Raw genomic sequence first — 22,781 nt, forward strand, 5'->3', positions numbered from 1 at the left:
GTATCAAAGGGCCAGAGTTTGTTATATGTTCTCCAATATTTTGAGTTTTCCTTCTATTGAAGGTTCCAAATTATAAAGGGAGGGGAGGGAATTGGACATTCTTAACAATTCGAGATAGAAGAGTGAGGAACTTCTGGTTGCAATTTATCCAGCAGTCACTTGAGGTCGCCCTTCCCTACCTCTGGGATGCACATTTGACAAAATTCGAGAAGCAGTTTGCTATGCTCTGATTTGGCTAACAGAGACCCAAAATTGCTGTGCCAAGTAATGAGTGTTGTCACTGCACAACCATGGAACAGCAGCAAGATGTCAGTTTGTTTACTTAGCACTCCAGAAAATTATTGTTGGTTCAATTATTATACATAAATATAGAATGCTAAAAAAAATGAAATAGGACACAATCGAATCAATACTTTCGCCAAAATAAAGCCTTCATGTCATTGCAAATCAGTCTTGAAAGGGATTGAAAATAATATGTAACACAGTCACAGAACAATGAAGCTTGAAATTCTATCCTTCCAAAGGACAACAATATCTGAAATACATGATGCTTGGTAAAAGCTTTATCCCTATATTAGGTAGCTCCAATCAGAAATTGAAGCAGACACACTGAAAGAGCACTATAATCAGAGTTATAGGTCTACAAGAACACAGCACAATAGTCAGTATCTTGTTACAGAGATTGAGCGATATGTGTGGATCTATCCTCTAAAATAACCCTGAGAGAATCTGTAAATTCATTGTGGTAAGCTGCATGGTACATAAGTTCACCATGCAAGGGGAACCTTTTGAATGAGCAGAGAAGGAAAAGCAGGAGGAGCAAGAGAATAAAATGACCAAGAAGCCATGAATGAAGGGGAAGAGTAAGAATCAGTAATACGCATTGTCAGAACTGCATCAGCAGTCCTTATACTGGAGGTACCATCATACTGAAAGATTGGAAGGAGGTGAATGTTATTCCTCTTTTCAAGCAGGGTAATTGGGAATTCCCTTGCAATTACAGACCAGTCAGTTGTACATCTGTGGTCAGCAAAGTTTTGGAAAGCATTCTGAGGGATAGGGTTTATGACTATTTGGCAAAGCATAGTGTGATTAAAGACAGTCAGCATGGCTTTGTGAGGGGCAGGTCATGTCTCACAAATCTTATTGGGTTCTTTGAAGGAAGTGTTAAGACAGGTCGACAACGGTCGAGCAGTGGATGTAGTGTTTTTGGACTTCAGCAAGGCATTTGATAGGGTTTCCCATGGTAAGCTCATTCATAAAGTCAAGAAGTAAGAGATACAGGGAGATTTGGCTATCTGGATTCAGAATTGACTGGCTAACAGAAGGCAGAGAGTGGTTGTAGATGGTAGGTATTCTGCCTGGAGTGGGGTCCACAAGGCTCTGTTCTTGGGCCTCTGCTCTTTGTAGTTTTTATAAATGACTTGGATGAGGAGGTTGAGGGGTGGGTTAGTAAATTTGCAGATGACACAAAGGTTGGAGGTATCATCGATAGTATAGAGGGTTACTGCAGGTTGCAGCACAACATATACAGGATGCAGAGCTGGGCTGAGAAATGGCAAATGGAGTTCAACCTGGATAAATGCGAAATGATGCATTTTGGAAGGTCAAACTCGAATGCTAAATATAGGATTAAAGATAGGATTCTTGACAGTATGGAGGAACAGAGGGATCTGGGTGTTCAAGTACATAGATCCCTCAAAGTTGCCGCCCAAGTGGATAGGGTTGTTAAGAAAGCATATGGTGTTTTGGCTTTCATTAACAGGAGGATCGAGTTTAAGAGCCACGAGGTTTTGCTGCAGCTCTACAAGTCCCTGATGAGACCACACTTGGAATATTGCGTCCAGGTCTGGTTGGCCTATTATAGGAAAGATACAGAGGCTTTGGAGAGGGTGCAAAGAAGGTTTACCAGGATGCTGCTTGGACTGGAGGGCTTGAAGAAAGGTTGAATTAGCTTGGACTTTTCTCTCTGGAGAGAAGGAGGAAGAGAGCAAACCTGGTTGAGGTGTACAAAATAATGAGAGTCAATAGCCAGAGACTTTTCCCCAGGGCAGGATTGACTGGTAGGAGAAATCATAGTTTGAAGATATTGGGAGGAAGGTATAAAGGAGACGTCAGAGGTAGGTTTTTTACATGGAATGCGTTGCCAGCTGTGGTGTTGGAAGCAGGATCATTGGGGACATTTTAGCGACTGCTGGACATGCACATGGATAGCAATGAGTTGAGGGGTGCGTAAGTTAAGTTACTATATTTTACATTAGGATTAAATCTTGGTACAACATCATGCCAAAGGGCCTGTTCTGTGCTGTACTTTTCTATGTTCTATACACTAGGAGAAAGTGAGGACTGCAGATGCTGGAGATCAGAGCTGAAAGTGTGTTGCTGGAAAAGCGCAGCAGGTCAGACAGCATTCAAGGAGCAGGAGAACCGATGTTTCGGGCATAAGCCCTTCTTCAGGAATGAGGAAAGTGTGCCAAGCAGGCTAAGGGAGGGAGGAGGGACTTGGAGGAGGGGCATTGGAATGCGATAGGTGGAAGGAGGTTAAGGTGAGGGTGATAAGGTGAGGGTGATAGGCCGGAGTGGGGGTGGGGCGGAGAGGTCAGGAAGAAGATTGCAGGTTAGGAAGGTGGTGCTGAGTTCAAGGGTTGGGACTGAGACAAGGTGGGGGAAGGGGAAATGAGAAAACTGGAGAAATCTGAGTTCATCCCTTGTGGTTGGAGGGTTCCTAGGCGGAAGATGAGGCGCTCTTCCTCCAGCCGTCATGTTGCTATGGTCTGGCGATGGAGGAGTCCAAGGACCTGTATGTCCTTGGTGGAGTGGAAAGGGAGTTGAAGTGTTGGGCCACGTGGTGGTTGGGTTGGTTGGTCCGGATGTCCCAGAGATATTCTCTGAAACGTTCTGCAAGTAGGCGGCCTGTCTCCCCAATATAGAGGAGGCCACATGGGGTGCAGCGGATGCAGTAAATGATGTGTGTGGAGGTGCAGGTGAATTTGTGGCAGAAATGGAAGGATCCCTTGGGGCCTTGGAGGGAAGTAAGGGGGGAGGTGTGGGCGCACGTTTTGCATTTCTTGCGGTTGCAGGGGAAGGTGCCGGGAGTGGAGGTTGGGTTGATGGGGGGTGTAGACCTGACAAGGGAGTCACAGAGGGAGTGGTCTTTTCGGAACACTGATAGGGGAGGGGAGGGAAATATATCCCTGGTGGTGGGGTCCGCTTAGAGGTGGCGGGAATGACGACGGATGATACGATGTATATGGAGGTTGGTGGGTGGTAGGTGAGGACCAGTGGGGTTCTGTCCTGGTGGTGATTGGAGGGTCAGAGCTCAAGGGCAGAGGAGCAGGAAGTGGAGGAGTTGCGGTGGAGAGCTCCTCATCTTCCTCCTAGGAACCCTCCAACCACAAGGGATGAACTCAGATTTCTCTAGTTTCCTCATTTCCCCTCCCCCCACCTTGTCTCAGTCCCAACCCTCGAACACAGCACCACCTTCCTAACCTGCAATCTTCTTCCTGACCTCTCCGCCCCACTCCGGCCTATCACCCTCACCTTAACCTCCTTCCACCTATCGCATTTCCAACGCCCCTCCCCCAAGTCTCTCCTCTCTACTTTTCATCTTAGCCTGTTTGGCACACTTTCCTCATTCCTGAAGAAGGGCTCATGCCCGAAACATCAATTCTCCTGCTCCCAGCAACACATTTTCAGCTATGTTCTATACACTGACAAGACGAATCGCCTACTATTATACATATTCATGAGTATTGGCCTACCAATAACTGACCCTCAAGGTCAAAAATGACTTGCTTCGACTCTGGATCGGGAGGCCCTGTGGTAACTGAATAATCCAGTCCTGGCGCTGTACACTCTGCCACCGGGGGTGTTTGAGCAAAGAGTCGGTGGGAGGTTCTGGATTCTGTGCACTCTTTCTGCTGCTTGTGCTTGGCCTTCATGTGCTCCACATAGTGACACTCAGTGTGGTTGAGGCCTTTGTGGATTCTTCTTCTCCAGTTTGTGTAGTCTTGTGCAAGTGATTACCACGTGTCAGTGGAGTTAGTGTGTTTGTTTCAGAAGGCTTTCAGAGTGACCTTGTAGCTCTTCCTCTTCCCTCCCAATGATCATTTACCACTGTGGAGTTTGGAGTAGAACACTTGTTTAGAGAATTTTGTACCTGGCACATAGACAATGAGGCCAACCCATCACAGTTGGCTGTGTGTAACCTGTACCTTGATACTGGGAATATTGGCCTGGGAGAGGACACTCATGTTGATATTTCTATCCTGCCAGTGCATTGCAGGATTTTCAATCAAGTGCAAAACAGTGAAGTTGGATCTCAGCAAAGAAGCTTGTCACGATTGTCTAAGGGTTAAATGTGGTGACATTTGAAACCATTCTAGTGATCATTTCTTATTCTGATGTTTCTAATGGTGCTTCCCCAATGCCTGTGCCATGACAAGTGGAAAGTTGTCAGACCCCCACTAAGGGCTGTTGAGATGGTCTTGACAGGCAGCTACTAGAAACTCCAGCTGTAAAAGTTGGAGTCAGTCTGGCTCTCTCTGGAACTTAGACCATCCTGAGTGTCTTTTGAGAGACTGGTCAGGAAGCAGGCATTGTGTCATCCTGATAAATAGTTTCCATTCACTATCCATGCATGCCCTTTGGTGATTGTCTATGATGAGAAAGGGAGTATATGTTGTATGTAGCCTGATGAAGAATTGTGAGGATACATCTCTTGGGGCAAAAAAAGTGTTGTTCATACATGAAAGATAACACAGGTCTGAGGAATTGAGGGAAGCTAGTATATTTGAGGTGATGAGAAGCCAGGGTTAAGGAGGCCAAAGCTTTCCTTTTAGAGCTGGGCGAACATTGAAAATGTACTGCCTTATAAAGAAATAAGAATGAATTAAGTTTATCTTCATAAGACTCCTGTGTTTTGAGTGGTTTTGCCTGTCAGGGAGCCTTATTTGGATACCCTGCTTAAATTTCAGATTAAAATACAATAATGATCCCCTCTAACCTTGTCAGACACCAATGTGCTCATTTAAAGAAAACGCACCCAGCTTTGGATGGATGTCTGATGAAAGGTTGAGGGAGTTGGGGCTTTTCTCACTGGAGTAAAGAGGGATGAGAGATGACTTGATAGAGATGTACAAGATGATAAGAGGCAGAGATAGAATGAATAGGTAGAGACTTTTTCCCAGGGCAGAAATGGCTATCACAAGGGAACGTAATTTTAAGGTGATTGGAGAAAGGTTTAGGGGAGGTGTCAGAGGTAGTTCTTTACATAGAGAGTGGTAGGTGGGTGGAATGCACTGCCAGCAGTGGTAGTACAGTCAGCTCCATTAGGGATGTTTACATGACTCTTGGATAGGCATATGGATGATAGTAAAATGAAGGGTATGTAGATTAGTTTGAGCTTAGAGTAGGTTAAAAGGTCAGCACAACATTGAGGGTCGAAGGGCCTGTAGTTTTCTATATTGTATGTTCTATGTCCTTGGCAGTCCTCCAGATTGAAATTACTGAACATCAAAGTGCATATATTCTAGAGTGCTGCGTTATTAAGATGATTGAAAATTGTTCTGTTTAGTATCAGTTTAGTAATACCGTTTTATGATTAGATTTTTTTTAAAATACCTGTCATACCAACAACTTTTTCATTTAATTTAAATGACAAACCTTTGGAAAAAGCTTGCTATGAAATAATCTACTGACCACAAATTCTCATTTTTTCACAGTTGCTAAATCCAAATTTTATTCATGAAGGTAAGTTTATCATTTTCTGCATCCTCAGTGCTGAAGCTTTATTTATTACAAATGATTACAATACTGATTTATTTGACCAGATTTGGATCTTTTACATTTTAGATTTTGTTTTCACTGACAACAGTCTTTCTCTTTCACACAGTGCCACCTGAATTTCTCATCCCTTTAGCTGATTTGACATGTGCTATTGGTGAAACAGTCATACTACGTTGTAAAGTATGTGGACGACCCAAACCTACTGTGAGCTGGAAAGGACCAGATCAAAACGTACTTGTTAATGACACTCGCTATACCCTATCATTCAGGTAACTTTATCAGCTAGATCTCCACAAAATGTAACATAATTGTAGAAGCAATAACATTTTCTCTCATACAGAAAAAGAATGTGTGTCTACTGAAGAGGTTTCAATCTTTTCTCATCAGATAAAGCTTCAGAACAAAAACTAAAGGAAGTAAAACTTACTTATTTTCTGCTCATGTCCTGGTTGTGGCTTTTCCTACCAGGAGATCTGCTATTCCACAACCTGTCTGTCTTGCACCATCCTCACATATCCACTGTAATTCATCTGTAGCCACTCTGTGATATCCATCATCCAACTAGACTTAGGGTTGAATCCATTTCCTGCTGGCCTGCACTTTGCCCTTTGGAAGAGATCTGTTCCTAGCTCAGGTAAAATGGTCAAAATACTGACATTTGTTTTTTTTGGAGATCACTTTTTTGCAATGTTGAACACCTCTTTATTCATCTTATGATCTTTCTGTGAAATTTTAAGCAAACCTCTGAGCGTCCACATTTCAATGGCCTCGAATTTCTTTGACAGATTTAATGTAATATCTTGATGTCATTAGAGAAGAAAACTCAGCCAAGCTCTAAATTACCATATGCCATTAGAGATCCCATGACCTCATTGACGCATGGTGTTGGATGGTAGAAGAGTGTCTTAAGGCATCAGCAAAAATCCACTGTGCTACGTTTCCCCTCTAATATCTGCACAGTGCCAGAAAGCAGAAAACAACTGCCTCTGCATAAGCAAAAGTGCCAGAGTATGCAGTAAAGCTATCCTTTCTTTTGGAGACAGTAAGGACTGCAGATGCTAGAAGCCAGAGTCAATAGACGTGAAGATGGAAAAGGTAAAAACAATGAATGCAGATGCTGGAAACCAGATTCTGGATCAGTGGTGCTGGAAGAGCACTGCAGTTCAGGCAGCATCCGAGGAGCAGTAAAATCGACGTTTCGGGCAAAAGCCCTTCATCAGGAATAAAGGCAGTGAGCCTGAAATGCGGAGCGATAAGCTCGAGGAGGGTGGGGGTGGGGAGAAAGTAGCATAGAGTACAATAGGTGAGTGGGGGAGGGGATGAAGGTGATAGGTCGGGGAGAAGGGTGGCGTGGATAGGTGCAAAAGAAGATAGGCAGGTAAGATAGGTCATGGGGACAGTGCTGAGCTGGAAGTTTGGAACTAGGGTGAGGTGGGGGAAGGGGAAATGAGGAAATTGTTGAAGTCCACATTGATGCCCTGGGGTTGAAGTGTTCCGAGGCGGAAGATGAGACGTTCTTCCTCCAGGCGTCTGGTGGTGAGGGAACCGCGGTGAAGGAAGCCCAGGACCTCCATGTCCTCAGCAGAGTGGGAGGGGGAGTTGAAATGTTGGGCCACAGGGCGGTGTGGTTGATTGGTGCGGGTGTCCCGCAAATGTTCCCTAAAGCGGTCTGCTAGGAGGCGTACAGTCTCCCCAATGTAGAGGAGACCGCATCGGGAGCAACGGATACAATAAATGATATTAGTGGATGTGCAGGTAAAACTTACATGAATGTGGAAGGCTCCTTTAGGGCCTTGAATGGAGGTGAGGGAGGAGGTGTGGGCACAGGTTTTACAGTTACTGCAGTGACAGGGGAAGGTGCCAGGATGGAAGGGACGTGGACCTGATCAGGTAGTCAAGGAGGGAATGGTCTTTGCAGAAGGTGGAAAGGGGTGGGGAGGGAATTATATCCCTGGTGGTGGGGTCTTTTTGGAGGTGGTGGAAATGTCGGCAGATGATTTGTTTTAGGCGAAGGCTGGTAGGGTGGAAGGTGAGCACCTGGAGCATTCTGTCCTTGTTACGATTGGAGGGATGGGGTCTGAGGGTGGAGGTGCGGGATGTGGGTGAGATGATTGGAGGGCATCTTTAACCATGTGGGAAGGGAAATTGCGGTATCTAAAGAAGGAGGCTATCTAGTGTGTTCTGTGGTGCAGATACGGCGGAGGCGGAGGAATTGGGAATACGGGATGGCATTTTTGCAAGAGGTAGGGTGGGAAGAGGTATAATCTAGGTAGCTGAGGGAGTCGGTGGGTTTGTAAAAATGTCAGTGTCAAGCCGGTCGTCATTAATGGAGATGGAGAGGTCCAGTGAAGATGGAAAAACACAGCAAGTCAGACAGCATCCGAGGAGCAGGAAAGTCAACATTTTGGACTGAAACCCTTCATCAGGACTTTGTTTTTGCAAAAGCCACCTCAAGCAATGCACATTGGTGTGCAGTAATGCATACCATCAACTGAAAGTCAGATTGACAGGATGGATGTTTGCTGATATGATACATAGTTTGTCTTAATTTGTGGAAGTGTCAAGTTTGGGAATAATGTAGGGAGTTAGAATAATGGTGAGTTTATGTGAATTAATATAAAATCACAGGAAGAGTGATATACGGTTTTGAAACATCCATAAATACAACAATTTAGACTCTGTGTGGTGTGCATGTTCCCATGAGAAAGATATTCAGTTCCATTAAAATCAAAAGCTTCCTTTGGAAATCTCTAAATCACAGCAAGAACAACTTACTTGTATAAATCATTGATGATATCCAAAAATGTCAAAGTTGAATCACAGGGTCCCTATAAAACAAAATTTGACATTGATCCATCTAGGGCAGATTATAAAACAACTTGGTCAAAAAGCATGATTTTAAGACTGATATAAATAATGAAATGGTAGTTTAGGCTGGAAATTCCAGAGTTTAGGACTGGCTATCAATAGAGACATTTGATGGAACACCACCATCTGCAAGTTCCTCTCCAAGCCACTCACCACCCTGACTTGGAAATATGACGCTATTCCTTCACAGTCATTGGATCAAACTACTGGAACTCCCTCCCTACCGACATTGTGGATCAACCCACAGGAAGTGGACTGCAGCAATTCAAGAAAGCAGCTCACCACCACCTTCTCAGGGCAAACAGGGATGGGCTATCAATGCTGGTCAGCCAGTGACACCTAAGTCCCCCAAATGAATAATAAAAAATTATTATTTGGAGGCTGGACTTGAAAGGGAAGACAAAAGAGGGATTTGAAAACAAGGACAAGAATTTTAGAATCAGTGTGTTACTTTAGATCAGGAGTCAGTTCAGATCAGCGCAGGATAATAAATGTACAAGATTTGCTGTTTATTATGATACATGCACCATTGTTTTGGCTAGTCTCAAATTTAAAGAAGCTGCAACAGATGTTCACAAAATCTGCTAAATTTGTGTCATGCTGCAGTCACAACCAACTTCTGACTCTTAACATGCCCTAGGGCTTTATTCAGAACTGTATAATTGGTCCAATAATCTCTTGCAATTGCTGATGGTTGTTTAAACTTTTCATTTATCAGACATGTCATCGTGACTTGAAAGTGACAAGTAGCTTAAAGCCTCTTTACAGCATGCAGAAGTTGCCCTGATTTTTTGGACTATGACAGTTACCTGGGAGTCCCTCAGATCATGACATATCTCTGGCATTGCATTTCACAGATTGGCAATGGATTCTTCCTAAATTCCATCATCTGGATCACAGAATGTATCATATCAATACTCTGCTAAAGTAGCTCTTTTAAGGACAATTATCCAGACGTCTTGGTCCTTAGTCAGTAGCTCATTTAATTTTTAAAATGTTAAGGGACAAGGATAATGCAGAAGCAAAGACATTGGAGAGGTAATGGCATAGTGCTACTGTCACCGGGCACTATGTTGTGGGGACATGGGTTTGAATTCCACTATGGTGGATGGTGAAATTTGAATTTAATAAAACTCTGGAATTAAAAGTTAGTCTAATGGCAACCAATATCGATTGTCCTAAATATCCACCTGCTTCACTGTGTACTTTAGTAAAGGAAACCTGTCTTCCTTATCTGATCTGGCCTACATGTGACTCCAGATCCTCAGCAATGTGGTTGACTCTTAATTGCCCTCTCACTTGGCTCAACAAGCCATTGTGTTCAAGGGCAATTGGGAGAGGCAATAAATGCTGACCCAGCCAGCAATGCTCACTCCCAAGAACGAATAACAAATAAGGTTTGACTTTAACAACAGGCTGGTTCTCTAAAGTTAAACCCACTGGCTATCTCTCTGGCTTGTTCTAGTTGGGATGTTGTTGGCAAATCACCCAGCCCAGAATTTGCCCACTGACCTCATGTAAATGACAGGATTGAATATGGGGACTTTGAGTTAGAATTAGAATTAGAATGTCCTTTATTGTCAGGTGTTCTCAAGTACAGAAATACAGCAGTTCATGTGACAATAATGGATATTCTAATGGTGAAAAGTTTACAATGTCACCCCATATGGCACCATCTTAGGTTCAGATCTTAGATACAAAATACAGAAAGAATAGGGAAAAGAAAAGTTATGTTACTTGCAAATGTTCACAGTATATGTTAGAAAAATGAGAATAAAGTTAAAAAGATTAGCATTACAGTCTTTCAATACAAGCCTGCAGTAGATCAGCACAGGAGGCTTCCACACATGGTCTGCTTGAGCTCGCAAGCCGCTGACACCCATACCAGTCCCCAATCCAACAACCGTCCCCAGCGGGGAGCGGGGGAGGAATATCCTTGACATCTGTTCATGACAACAATAGACAATCTCAGTCAACTTGCTCCCAATGGCTTCAAGGGTTTTTTTAATATATCAGCTTACTCACTTCATTAACATTTGTTCAAATGTAAACAATAAGTATAGACTTTGGTTTATTTGCCTCAAATAAGATCCATTGCCCCAATTTCCACTCTAATGATCTGGTTAATTGTAGAGACTGATAATTTTCAATTGATATCATTGGGTTATGTTAAAATACTTGAAGAGAAGCAATAAGTACACAAAACGTTCGTTCTAGAAAATGCAAAGGTTTATTCTTCTTCAAGAAATTAAATTGGCTTAAGCCATAGTAAGGTAACTGTGCATGGTCTGTGGACAATATGAGCTCCGTGTACAAAAAAAACCTCATTTTGTTTGAATTTAAAGACTTTATGGATATGAGGTTCATCATGTATGGAACTGCATTAACATTCATATTTTAAATTGATGATGAAAATTGGTCAACATTCCTTTTTGCTAAAAGTTTAAATTTGTGATTTCCTTTTATAGTGATTCAGGAGAGGTTATGCTTAAAATTTGCAATATCATGCCTCAAGACAGTGGAATATACAGTTGTCAGGCTATGAATGAAATGGGATCAACATCATCTTCAGCTACAATTAAAGTGCAGGGTAACTGAATCTTTTCAAATCATTTTAATAACAGACTGCTTGATGAACTGTTTGATGAACACCTTCTCCTTGTCGAAAGTTCTTCTCCTTTATATTTCTATCTGTTTTTGAATCTCTAATTTTGGATATTAAATAAGTAGTTCAGATATTTCATTGGTTGACAGTCATCAGGTAAATTTACTTTGAAGAAAAGGTTGACATCTCAGATTGAATTTGCATTGTGAATAATCACTGGGGATTGAGGCTGCATGGGATTGAGATTCAAATCTTCAATGACAAAGATCAGGCAAGCACAATATTAATAAGTGAACCAATTGTTTATTTTATCATGCTATTGGTGTATATGACTATAAACTGAAGGAAATGAAAAAATACTTGAACTCACTGCAAGAAATGTGAAGATACATTTTCTGTTAATCTCAGTTCCCCACATTTTAAGTAAATTTGAAAGTGTATTGGAAAAAGCAACAACCCTTTTAATCTTCCCATCCCTGCAATGATAATTCTATTTACAAGGATGTCTTTTTCCTGGTTCTGTTTTAAATAACCATCAAGCTTTCACTTGCCTCTTATTTTGTACTGTGAGCACAATTTCATTACACTTGTAGCACAATTAAAAGATGCTGCTTTAATAGTGCTTTAGTAAACATCATTTGGGATTATTCTTATTAATGGGGGAACAGGGAATTTTAACTCCAAGGTACTATGAAATTGATGGGAGGCAGACAGTAATCCAGTGAAACAAATCATGCCAATAATGTTTTGAAAACCATCATAAATATTCTAGGCTTAGTGTGAGGGTGTTAAACCAAGAGAAAAACAGTTATCTGTCTCAGTGCAAATGTGTTGTGGTAGACTGCTGCAATTTTGTTTGTGATGGAAAACTTTTATGGGTTTGCAAGTCATCAAGTATGAGACTTCACTAACATTGACAAGCATAAACAGATAATTCGTTAAATTATTTAAAATTCCTGACACCCTCATCCTTTCCTCAAATATTGAAACAATTCCTGTTCCAGAAAGTATTTCATGTTCAGTTATGACTAATTGCTCTGGACCTGCTGTGTTGATTATCTCCCCATTTTCAGGTGTGCCAGCAGCTCCAGGCCGGCCTATAGCCCAGGAGAGGAGCAATAGCTCTGTTATTCTGAGATGGTTACCTCCAGCCAGCACAGGAAACTGCACCATTTCCAGTTACACTGTTGAATATAGAGAAGAAGGTAATCAATGAACAATATACGATGTCTTCCAGAACATTGTATTTCAACAACATTTTATTTTCAGTAAAGATTGTGTATATGTTCTGTCAAGCTGTTCTTCACATTTACTTGCAAGAAGTGTGAAGATATATTTTCTGTTCATCTAAGTTCCCCACATTTTAAGTAAATTTGAAAGCGTATTGATTAAAATAAGAAGAAAAGTAACTTGAAAATGTTTTGGTAATTAGCTATTCAAATAAGGAATTCAGGTACATGGGAAAAGTAATGTGGGAATAGGAGCAGGCTGGTCAACTACTCAAGCCTAATGCTATGGGTCAATTAATCCATTGGCCAGCCTTAGGATGTGTGCCTTAATGGGTTATTCAAGCATTATATTTGCACCAAATGGAAATGGTGGATGTTTGAAAGACAAAAAAGCTTCACAAAGAGTGGAAATATACATGTTGCTCCACTTGATGTGGTTTTCTCATAACGTGAAAATTCTGCCTCAAGAATTTTCTGCTTTTCGAAGTATTTCAGTCATGGTGATATCTTTATATAATTCATTTATTCAGTAAGCCATGCCATGCTATTCAATATGAAGTATCATATTATTTTGCTTTTGCATTTCTGAATGGTGACCACTCATATATATATTCACAATTCACAACAGACTGCCTCTATGAAAATATTGTTGGATCCTTCAGAGTTGACTTATACATCTCAATCTATGGTAATTTTGATGTAGGTGGGGTATTTAGCATATTTGGTTACTATTAAGACCTTCTGCCAAGTTTTCACAATCTTCCCCAAACAGAACTCTTAAGGCCATTGTTGAGAACAACTAAAAGCATGCAGTTGTTTTCATTAATGTTTGCAAATATTAGTAGTTCTAAAAAACTGCAGTTTGTATATTTCTCTGCATATACAATTTCTAAAGTATTACTGAATAAGATATTTTCTTTAATATGTTTTTGTTGATCTTATTCAGATATCCAGATACAAATGATCAATAACTAAGTGTTAATGTAGCTGTTATCACCTTTGTTATGATATGTAACTGGCTTACCTAACTCCAGCTCAGTGTCCACCTGTTTTGACAGCAGTCAGATTTTCTCAATGTTTTGTACATAAATTAGATCTATCCTTTGTTAATTCATGCCTGAAAGCTGGAGCAGCCAAGTTGTAGGTTACATCTACCACTCTCTTTTGTTCAAATGTTCTAGTTCTCTGACAACGGAACACTTCATTGCATTTTGCTGAGCAGATTAATATGCTAATAGAAGTAAAACTTTATGTATGAGCATTCCTAACTTGTTTTGATGTAATGCAGAAACTGAAGTAAGTGGCTATTTATCTTTTAAGTTCAGTAGTGATTTCTCACAATTGTCAGCTGACCAGTAATATCCAGCAATGTACCTGCCATATTAGTTTAAATACTGTGACTTTTTAAATTGAAAATAATAATATCATTGACAAAATCAAGTACTTGCACTGAAATGGAAGAAAAAATAATATTGGAGTCCTTCAATGTTTAGGAACACTGGCATGGCAGCAATCAGTAGCATCCACTTTGGACACCTACCTTGTGATTGAGGACCTGATTCCAGGCTGTCAGTACCAGTTCCGAGTCAGTGCAAGTAATCCTTGGGGAATCAGCTCACCAAGTGAGCCATCTGATTTTGTAACACTGTCTTGCAGCAATGGTAAGTGCAGCTGAGTTCTAATTAGCCAAATGTCTTAGAAAATGTTCACTGAGAGCAATTCTGAAAGACGAAATACTAATTTATCGAGGATTACAGACCCTTATCATTTCTGCTCTTTATATTTATTTCTCAAGTGAAAAGATTCAAAATAGATAATGTACTGACACTGAAAAATGTGGACAACTACTTATCTAGGCATGGCAATGCAATTTTACAACTTGAAAAGCATTGCTGTTGGTGGTTTAGGAATGAATCAAATGCAAGAAATTTCTGATCAGAATGTCAGAACTCCATCATATTTAACCAAACTCTAATCAAGCATGAGTTAAATTTCCACTGAGGATCATTGGCCCAGGTTCTCCTACCTGAGGATTAGAAACCTTGTCCAAAAAAAATACTCACTTCTGCCTTCAAATTTTCTGCCAGGTAAGAGCAAAAGACCCATCCAGGAATGTTCGCATCCAGAGGTGATGGGTTGTTGGGTCAGGGGCTTTCAGGGATCAATGAGAGCATAGTCAGATGGTATCTCAGGGGCTTCAGTTTAATAATGACTCCAGAATTAGAGCATGTTTAAAGTTCTTCAACTTTTCCTGGTTATCCATTAAATACAGTTGAGTAGGAATCCTCTGAAATTCCTATCACTACTTCAAAGCTAGGGACTTTCCTGGAGGATTTTAGGTGCCAGGAAATGACAAGTTTCTGGGTAATTCCTGCAGAGAGAGCCACATCAGGATTTCCTCATGGTCCTGACATGTAATTCCAATCTTCACTATTGCAATGACCAAGTCCCCATCAGAATTTCTGGGATCTTTATTGTTTATTCAGCCCATGAACCCAATGAAAATTCAAAACAAGGTTCAATGTACATTCCTGTAGGAAAATTGGGCTCGTTTGGTCCTAAATCAGGCAAGGGTTAAAAGAATTGAATTGGAAAAATGTCTGTGTCATTCCTTCATGGAAGCATTGTGTCAATGGCTAGGCCAATATTTCCTGCCCAGCCCTAGTGAAATGCTGATGGTGAGCTGCCTTCCTGTACTGCCATCATCAATGGGGTGTAGAGATACTTTGGTGCTCTTAGGAAGGGAGTTTCAGGATTTTGATCCAGTGATACTGCAGGAACAGTGGGTGATATATTCCCAAGTTATGATAGTGAGTAACTTAGCCACTTGCACATGGGTGGTGCTGCCATGCTTCTACTGCCATTGTCCTCCTTTATGTTTGGGTTTGCAGGTTCAACTAGTCCTGTGAAGGACTCTCAGTCAGTTGGTGCATTCACTGTATTTGCCCACTTCCAGAGAATTACAAGTGTTGGAATCCATGTGGTAACAGTAGTGTACTGCTCAGCCTCCCCATTGGAAAACTGGAGCATTCCACCCCCCCCCCCCCCCCCCCCCCCGCCCCCCCCCACAAAAAAAATCAAGGTTGCCTCTCAGTGAAACCATGTCCTGGGCAGCCTAAATGAGCATTGGGTCTGATTTCTGTCCTTCAGTGGGAGGAAGTCCCATCATGGGTCAAGAAGCCCTATGATAAGAAGAGCAATGAATTATCTGGTAAACCCAGGAATTTTCACAGGGAAGAATCAGATATCCTAAGGAGGAAATGGGGCAGCATGATTGGGAGGCCAGTTGGGGAGGGAAGAGGGAGGTATATCATCTTGAGGATGTGCACAGGGCACCATCCCAAAGGATGGATCTCTAGTTTGCTACTTTACCATGTCAGATGCTGAAGAAGTGGATTGTTCACTGTTGGCCATCAACTGCATGATAACATGGACAACATATTAGGTCAGTTGGCTTGTTAACAAGCTTAAGAGCACATTTTTTTTTAAAATGAAGAGTGAGTCGCAAATTTCCACTCTCATTTGCCTACAATATTCTCAGAAATTAACATGTTGAATGTTGGGTACTTGGCATCATCATGCTGATATTACTCTCATGTGATGTGGCAGAAATCTTGATTTGCAAACAGAAAATCCCATTCTGACACTGATTTACAACTCACAGTTACTTATTGTAAGCCAGACCAGCTAGTGGACCATCACTGCTGTCGGTGCAATTGCTCTCAGTATCTTCTTTGCAATTTTTAAAAATGAAGTCAATTGAAACCTGACTCAAAATTGTTTCTTCTAATTACTTTTTATTTCTACTCAGAGCCTACAAGTGATGACTCAAGAATTCCATGGAAGGATAACTTTGAATCTGCTTACACAGAACTATTTGAGATTGGAAGGTAGTGTAAATCTGGATTGCAAAGGTGTTTTAGAGAGTTGGGAGGTATCTTACACCTTTGGTACCTTGAACATCTTACTTAATTGGAAGCTTCTGTCCAGCAATGTCCTTATATTTATTGCCAGGCCCAAGTTATCCTCTGTCTGGCAATACTAGTTTCTCATCTCATGAGTATTGATGATATTTTTTTCCGCAAGAAATTGCAAGTAAAAACAAATAGTTTTTATACAATTGCTGAAAACTTTCACAAAATGAGAAAATACATTCAGACTCAACGTCTTTGTAAAGATTTTGTCAAGCTGTGCTTATATTTGGATTTGTCAATGTTTAGAATGTTTGGAGCAATTTGCAATATCCTTTGAATTGACTTCCTCAAATGAATCCTGCAGAACTCCACATTTTCTAAAGGGTAAATGATAAGCTTTCGGATAATCTGTGGAGCTCTCAAGAGTTTAGTTCTGAATTTAAGAGATAATTGAATGACCCTTAAGCTTGGTACTTTATGACCTTTTACTTCAGAAAAATATTGAGGCATTAAGTCTAAATTTTTGTTTGATTTTTTTCTTCTATTGCTAATCTGAAATGCCCCAACTTAGATCAGTGAGCTCAGGACAACAAAGCTAAGTGCTTCTTGTCTGTAAAGCCTAATAGTATTAGATGCCTTTTTCCACTGGGCTATTGAGACAGAATTTTTCTACAAGAGGAACACTTTTTCTTCTTTGCTCCTATTACGAAATATTTAGACAAATGACTCTGCATGGTTTTTCTATTTGAATGGAAGTATGTATATAATTTTTCTGTGCACTGTGAAGTCTTGTGAGGCAGAATTTAATGCAGTTAATGCAGGTTCAGTGCACAAGCAGAACTAGTATGAAATCCTGTCAGGTACTCAGTTGGGCAACTTAGAGTCTTCCCTGGGATTCAGAATGCCTGACGTGGCAGTACTGTCCATCTAGAGCTGCCTGCCAATCACAGCTGTCAGTACATGCAGTGCCACCAGTCCAACTTCGGTTGTTGTTGGTTATCCTCAGAGGCCTAATGTCAGATCCCAGGGCATGGGCACCAGAGATGTGGGGACAATGTAGCAAGAGGGGCATGAGAGAAAAGTACTGCTGATGTGGCTTTCCCCTGCACTGACTTCTCTAATAGGGTTTGCTCAGTAACTGTCAGGAGACATGAGAAAGCCAGCAAGTTCAAAAGAATCTCTGAGCCACAACTACATTATGGTGGGTTCAGAAAAGAATTATCTTTAAGTGATTCATCATTGAGCCTAATTACCTGAAGTACTGCATTACCCACATCTCATTCTTGTCTCTCTACATTTACTAGAGACTGTGAGGACAGAACAGATCTGGGTTAACAGCAGTGGCTGTTTATAAAGAAATGACTCCCAGCTATCACATCAGGATCAACTCCTTGCGTTAAATTTTAACTGGTTGCTGAAGTTGAAAATGGAGACAGACAAATCTACAATTTCTCAGCACTGGTTGGCAAATTGGTTTGCTGGCATGCTACCTCCCAAAAGCCATTTAGCACTGGATGGCATGCAAGCCTGGGTAGTAAATTAAAAGGCTTATTGGGGACATCCTGTGCAGATGCTGACTGGAAATTTCTAAGTCAGGACTGGGCCCTAACCTAAGTCTAAAACACAGCCCAGTGAGGCAGTCTCCTGGGAGTAGACTGGGATCCAGGTAGTAATTGATTCAATATGCTGTGACCCCTTCCAAATCCACCACCCTCCCCAATAAGTTATCGTAAATTCCCCCAGTCCGGTACAGCCACAGTCTGGCAAGAGTGATCTCAAATTATAACAATTATAACAAAGATTTCAGAAGGCACCTCCATCTATGTTGCTATGTTCCTTTTCAACACAAATTGACAGCTTCCAACTTTAATGTGAGGCTTTCAGTCTCTCAGGGCCTCCTACTGATCCTCCAGCTTTAGGAATCAGCCTGGCCTCCTTAATTACATTACAAACATGCTTCCAGGCCAACAATTGGCCACTGCTTCAAAACTCACAGCTTCTTCTGCTGCTTAAACTGATCACAATTTCTAAAGTTAATAGAGCAAAAAATAGAAGTTACCATAAATACGTCATCAATGGTTTGTGCTTTTATCAAGTAATCTCTTGGTTACGAACAAAATCATACGTGCACACAAATGCATATATATACTGTATATGCATCTGTTTTCATTACACACAAAGCTGCTTTGTTTTGCAAATCATGCAAACATTCTTTTAAAACCAATGTAGCCTGAAGTTATTTTTTAGGGAGAAGTAATAGAATAAACAATAATAGCATGACGCAGTTAGAAAATGCAGTGTGCTGGATATAATCCATAACATAGTGGCTACATCATTTAGTCACAGGAGAGGTCACACGTCAGTCTCTGAGCCATGGGAAAACCTTGTGAGTGTAAATGGGAGGCCTATAGGAAGCATGTCTGCTTGCACTAGGTTGTCTATTAGTATCGTTATTGAGTTAATTGACATCAATTCTCCCTGAGTCCACTAGAATTTAGTGGTGGTGCAGGGATTACAGAGAGTGGCACAGCTTTTCTTGCTGTTGCCCTAGAAGATTGCCAGGCAAACCTGTGAACTTCTGGGGTCCAGAGGTTAGTGGGAGGTGCTCTTTCTTTCAAAGGCTCTTAGTGCATGATCAAGGGACCTGGTATCAAATAGGGGATTAGTCTTTGAAAGATAACCCTTACTTGTGTCTGCAACTCCCCTGCTATGCCCCTGCCCCTTCACAATCCCTGCCACATGGCCTCCATCCCACTCTCACTCACCTGTAGCTTGGTCCCTCTTTAATTCTAGGCCTGTACATGGGTGTATTACAGGCCCCAGTCACCAGTTCCAGTGGAACTGCCTGCAATGGACTGCTGCTGCCATCTGATTGACTGACACCTTCTCCTTCAAAGTCTTTAGTTTTGTGGCGAGTCCAATGTTGGTCTGTTGTGTGACTAGACAGACACTTAATGATGTTGGGCCTTCTGCTTGGAATTAGCAATGTGAGAATTTGTTTTATTTTAAATCATTCATGAGATGAGAACATCACCGGCTACGCCAGAACTTATTACCCTTCCTTAATTACCAAGCAGGCAGTTATGAGTCGGGAGTCACACGTAAGCCAGAGCAGGTAAAGATGGCAGTTTCCTTCCCTAAAGGACATTAGTGAACCAGATGGCTTTTACCAACAGCCGGCAACCAGAAAGCAGTTCACAAAATACCAAAACGAATCTAGAGATTCTTTAGACATTCAAATAATCCAGTAATTACTTAGTGTGGGATGTCTGCACCTCGCCCTTAAACCAGTTGGAGTAAGCCCATACTTTTGTCTTTCTTGTCCTGTTGATCCACAACAGGAATCTACCCATGAGTCATACCTTCCATGCTACCCAAATGTTCAAAACTCCAGTTCCAAAAACAACCTGCTCAGAACTATTCCAGCTTGCTTGTAAACTTTCCATATTCATAAGCAACATTTTATTATTTAGCTTGAAATTGGATGGCACCCATGTCACTAGGAACATGCTTATGTATTCACTGTATAAAAATACCTCAGAGGTAGCACCAGAAACTGCACAGTTGTGCCTCCAGAAGCCTTCTTGCGAGGGGACACTTTCAAAATTGTATTCTTTCTACAAAGCTCTTTGTTATTCAGGTGGGACCTATAGCTACTACTATTCAAGGGTCTAAGTTTTGTTAGGTCAAGCATACCATCAGAAACCATAGGCCAAGTCATTCTGAAGATGTGAAGTATACGGACGCCTGAAATAGGAATGGTTCACATGTTTGGCAAAGAAAGAAGAGGTTTCAACCCTTGTAGGTCAAACAGGATATGTGGAAGCAATGCTGGATCCTGGATCCTCCTCCTTGCCTAGTTTTCAACCGATTCCTGTTAAATGTGCAATCAGAGTAAATCAGAATATCCACAGATAATGTTGGTATATCTTGCTGACCAGTCTATTTTCAGTTTTAAATCTGGAACGAAATTTAAAAATGTTAAATTAATAGGCAACGTAACACTTAAATAAAAGGCATTCATTCACAATTTTTAATGTTGTGGTATTTAGTACCAAAGCATGAATACATTGCAAGTATTCCACTCAATTTACTGAAATAGGAATTGTTTAATCAAGAAATAGCCCTCATGTTATATCCCAAATGACATAAATGCCCATTGCTATTCAGCAGTTGTAGGCCATCCTTTTCCCCAGGTCCACGGCTTAACTTTCCTTGTTCGATAGTTTACTCTGAATAGCAATGACTCAACATATATTTACTTGATTTACAAACTTCTATTAATCTAATCCCATAGCAGATAAATTATTATCAATGTAAAAATATTAATACAAATATCTGCTAATATATATTCCCTCGTCAGATCCACACCCCCCACCAACCCAACCTCCACCCCCGGCACCTTCCCCTGCAACCGCAGGAAATGTAAAACTTGCGCCCACACCTCCACACTCACTTCCCTCCAAGGCCCCAAGGGATCCTTCCATATCCGCCACAAGTTCACCTGTACCTCCACACACATCATCTATTGCATCCGCTGCACCCGATGTGGCCTCCTCTATATTGGTGAGACAGGCCGCTTACTTGCGGAATGCTTCAGAGAACACCTCCGGGCCGCCCGGACCAACCAACCCAATCACCCCGTGGCTCAACACTTTAACTCTCCCTCCCACTCCACCGAGGACATGCAGGTCCTTGGACTCCTCCACCGGCAGAACATAACAACACGACGGCTGGAGGAGGAGCGCCTCATCTTCTGCCTGGGAACCCCCCAACCACAAGGTATGAATTCAGATTTCTCCAGTTTCCTCATTTCCCCTCCCCCCACCTTGTCTCAGTCGGTTCCCTCAACTCAACACCGCCCTCCTAACCTGCAATCCTCTTCCTGACCTCTCCGCCCCCACCCCACTCCGGCCTATCACCCTCACCTTGACCTCCTTCCACCTATCCCACCTCCATCGCCCCTCCCCCAAGTCCCTCCTCCCTACCTTTTATCTTAGCCTACTTGGCTACTCTCTCTCATTCCTGATGAAGGGCTTATGCTCGAAACGTCGAATTCTCTATTCCTGAGATGCTGCCTGGCCTGCTGTGCTTTGATCAGCAACACATCTTCAGCTGTGATCTCCAGCATCTGCAGACCTCATTTTTTACTCTAATATATATTCACAGTCTTGTTGCTTAGTTTCCTGAGAGATAGACAAGATCAGGCAGATTAACCAATCAGTTCTGACCAGGCTCTCCTCCCTTCTGACAGCAACCATGGGACTCCTGTGTGATCAGTTCTTATTCCCTTCCATTGGACTTGCATACGATATTTTCAGTAATGCTGCTTTCCCATTGGCACACTGCTTACAGCGTTTAGATCAGAGTGGTGCTGGAAAAGCACAGCAGGTCAGGCAGCATCTGAGGAGCAGGAAAATCAATGTTTCGGGCAATTCCTGATGAAGGGCTTTTGCCCAAAACGTCGATTTCCCTGCTCCTCGGATGCTGCCAGACTTGCTGTGCCTTTCCAGCACCACTCTGATCTAAACTCTGGTTTCTAGCATCTGTAGTCCTCACCTTTGCCTACACTGCTTACAGCCTCAAGTTATTCCCCCCCCCCCCCATAAGTTTTTGGGGTCATCAGAACTGTCTGTAGCAATACGTGATTCAAACATCACCGGGCTGGTGCTTTGCTTCAAGGTTGTGTGTGGATGCAGTTTGATTAATTTCTGCTGACATACAGCATGTTCTTTCTCTTCTGGTCATAATCTGTCCATAACCTGATCCTCATCCCATCACCTATTAGTCCAGCAGGCAACCATTGTGGTTTACAACAAATATATTGTTCAATTGCTTATGCAATAGTGTAACTTTTATAAAGAAACATTGGAGCTTTTCAAAAGCGTTTCAAAAAACGTGTACAACTGAAGCAAGTTGATAAAATATCAGTATCAACCTTTATAATATCAATTGCTGGACAGTTTCCATTCTGACAATTTCATGGTGATCTTGTTCTCATTCTCTATTGTAAACGTTTGTGGTTCAGTTACAGATGTTATTTTTTTACTAAACCACACTGCCTGCTGTTTAACAACAACAGATAGGTTCCTATCGCCAGGTTTATTTACACTTCTGTGCCCATGCAATGTAACTTCAATCTCATCAGCAATGCCATTAAACAGTAAATGTACAAATACATAAATCAATATTAAGTTTGTTTTCCTGAAATAAAAATTATTGTTGTCAAACTTATACACTGTCTGTTAAAATGAAAATGTTCCAACCAGATGCACAGGGGTTTGATGCAAGTTATATCGAGTATGACCAGCAGGGGGCTGGAAGAACACAGCAAGCCAGGCAGCATCAGCGGGTGGAGAAGTCAACATCTCAGGTGTA

At 41.7% G+C, this 22,781-nt stretch overlaps 1 protein-coding gene across 1 annotated transcript in view; it reads left to right on the plus strand.

Moving 5' to 3' along the window:
* The window catches only part of kalrna (kalirin RhoGEF kinase a), a 744,968-nt gene that overhangs the window by 708,328 nt on the left and 13,859 nt on the right, over window positions 1-22,781 (plus strand). Inside the window, exons 52-58 of the mRNA XM_060827256.1 lie at window positions 5,724-5,751; window positions 5,894-6,056; window positions 11,124-11,245; window positions 12,334-12,465; window positions 13,983-14,154; window positions 15,381-15,389; window positions 16,311-16,379. Of these exons, the coding sequence (XP_060683239.1) occupies window positions 5,724-5,751; window positions 5,894-6,056; window positions 11,124-11,245; window positions 12,334-12,465; window positions 13,983-14,154; window positions 15,381-15,389; window positions 16,311-16,379 (695 nt within the window). The remainder of the gene's footprint in view (window positions 1-5,723; window positions 5,752-5,893; window positions 6,057-11,123; window positions 11,246-12,333; window positions 12,466-13,982; window positions 14,155-15,380; window positions 15,390-16,310; window positions 16,380-22,781) is intronic.

The sequence above is a fragment of the Hemiscyllium ocellatum genome, chromosome 7, assembly GCF_020745735.1.
Source record: "Hemiscyllium ocellatum isolate sHemOce1 chromosome 7, sHemOce1.pat.X.cur, whole genome shotgun sequence".
Taxonomy (NCBI): domain Eukaryota; kingdom Metazoa; phylum Chordata; class Chondrichthyes; order Orectolobiformes; family Hemiscylliidae; genus Hemiscyllium; species Hemiscyllium ocellatum.